General features: G+C 35.1%; 1 protein-coding gene across 2 annotated transcripts in view; it reads right to left on the bottom strand.

Annotated features, from left to right (window-relative positions):
- LOC144970426 (uncharacterized) overlaps positions 1 to 2500 on the bottom strand; it is a 227617-nt gene that overhangs the window by 121415 nt on the left and 103702 nt on the right. Inside the window, exon 21 of one of the 2 annotated variants that reach the window (XM_078910058.1) lies at positions 270 to 313. The exons of the other annotated variant lie outside the window; for it this stretch is intronic. Within the exon in view, the coding sequence (XP_078766184.1) occupies positions 270 to 313 (44 nt within the window). The remainder of the gene's footprint in view (positions 1 to 269; positions 314 to 2500) is intronic. 2 annotated transcript variants of the gene reach the window in all.

The raw sequence follows: 2500 nt of genomic DNA, 5'->3' as shown, positions 1-2500 counted from the left end.
ATAATAATAAATAATATAATAATAATAATAATAATAATAAAAACTTATTTACTTAAAACAAAACAAACAAAAAAAACCCCCACAAAAACAATAATAATAATAATAATGATAAAAAACAAACCCACTTCCTAATTGTCACATTTACAAATCCCATATCCTTAGTTTCACCACTGTTCCAATCCAGTACCCATCTTATCCCAACCCCCACTTCATACCCCAGCCTGTCCCAACCCACCCCCCCCCCCCTATCCCTCATCCCAATTACTCACGTGGCCTCGTAGTCCCTGTCCAAAGCACGGCTCACCATCTCTGTCTAACGAGACCAAGACAAGACCAAGATACAAGGCCAGTATAACAACATTACGTACAAAAAATAAACACAACAGCTTCCAAAACAAAACAAAAAAAAAACAAAAAAACAAACAAACAAAAAAAAACTGAACATGAAGCGCATCAGACTCAAAACCCTTCTTCAGCCTTCAGTAAGAATGGAAATACATCATGTTAAATCCGTAAGATATTTGACTAGACCTGCTGAGAACATTTCATAGTCTCTCTGGATTTAACCTGAATCATTCAAGTTCTGACAATTTTTATTATTGGCTGGAGAAAGATTTTGAACCCAAAATGTTCGGTGTTGAGTATTTGGTTGTTTTTAGAAGGTGTTGTATTCATCGTTGTACAAAAATACTTTTGACAGTCGGAATCTTCTATCAGCTCAGCATTCTCAATAAAATCAACGACAGCTCATATACACCAAGCCACCAACCTCCCCAACCCCACACCCACCCACAAGTAAATATTCAGCATCCAATCCACTGACAGCAAACACCAATAATAAACAAGGGCTATTCAACGAGTAACGCAGGAGAAAGTTAACCATTGGTAAAACTATCATTAGCTTTTAACACTTGAGGCCCTGGTTTCCTTTTTTTGTAACCTGACATCAGATGATGACAACAACGTTAAGATGGACTCCACAAGGAAAGGAAAAAAAAATAATAAGGAACCAAGGCAGATTAAAGAAACCTGGAGAAGAATTGGACAGAGAGAACTACAAGCCTAGGGCCTCAGTCTGTAGACCACACCCCGTGCAGCGAAATACTGAGAACATTGGTGATCCCCAGCTGATGCCCCAAGCACCAGTCGTTAGGGAGAAGATTGAGTCGATGAGTGAGTTTTTCAATTCAATTCAATTCAAAGGTTTATTTTAAGCAATTGCCGATATGAACCATGCATTTACAGATAATTTCAAATCAATACAGGTAGAAGAAAACTACCAAAACGGTCAGAGTGACACCAGATATTAAAATGTTTTCAACATGAGAGTTGTAACTGTGATGAAAAATCACATCAATTGCTTTCTCTTTCTTAGGGGAAAAATGAAAGAAAAGAAAGACAGACAAAATGAATCAGAAAATACCCCAGATTGTTATTAAAACTGTTTTCACCTCTTCGGGTTCCAAAAAGCAAATTCTATCGACGTTGGACTCACACAAAATGTCCCAAAACTTTTTACACTGAACTCAAAACCTACGATTTTTTAAATGACTTTATAACAAACCCCCATTTAAACTCTATGGAAATCTATGGTATATCTATGGGAATTTGTGGTATATCTGTGGGAATTTGTGGTATATCTATGGGAATTGTGGTATATTATGGTAAAGATTTGTGGTATATCTGTGGGAATTTGTGGTATATCTGTGGGAATTTGTGGTATATCTATGGTATATCTATGGGAATTTGTGGTATATCTGTGGGAATTTGTGGTATATATATGAGAAACTATGGTATATCTATGGGAATTTGTGGTATATCCATGGTATATCTATGGGAATTTGTGGTATATCTATGGTATATCTATGGGAACTTGTGGTATATCTGTGGGAATTTGTGGTATATCTATAATTGAGAATCTATGGTATTTATCTATGGGAATTTGTGGTATATCATGGATCTATGATATCTTAATTGGGAATATTGACTATGTATATCTATGAATTGTGTATATCCATGATACTAGGGAATTTTGTCGGTATATCTATATTGATGGAATTTGGCTGGTATATCTCCACAATAAATTAAGTAAAGACATCTGATAACATTTTAAGAATAATTATTTACGGTTTATAAATAGCGCCTTACCCCATATCTTAACAAGCTCAAAGCGCTGTTATGTAATTTCATTTAATGTAAAAAATAAAAGAAGAGAGGAAAGAGGGGACATAATAGTCTCCCTTTGTTAATTTTAAGGATTGCGAGTTTTGGTTTGAGCTGTAGATAAAAACGTCCATCAACAAAAATCAACCCAAAGAGAAATTCGTGACAGCAGATAATTTTCTTTTAATTCTAGAGAGAAACACGAACATTTCAGCATTTTTGAATGTATTATGTCCTACAAGCACATCTCTGTGAGTACGCATGTCCTACAAACACATCTCATTCAAATACTAATTTTTGACACACACACCCAAAAAGTAACAAACCTTTTAAAAAT

Source organism: Berghia stephanieae, chromosome 1 (assembly GCF_034508935.2).
Source record: "Berghia stephanieae isolate SIO BIC M18660-M18661 chromosome 1, UCSD_Bste_1.3, whole genome shotgun sequence".
NCBI classification, from domain to species: domain Eukaryota; kingdom Metazoa; phylum Mollusca; class Gastropoda; order Nudibranchia; family Aeolidiidae; genus Berghia; species Berghia stephanieae.
This window is presented reverse-complemented; position numbering and strand designations above follow the sequence as displayed.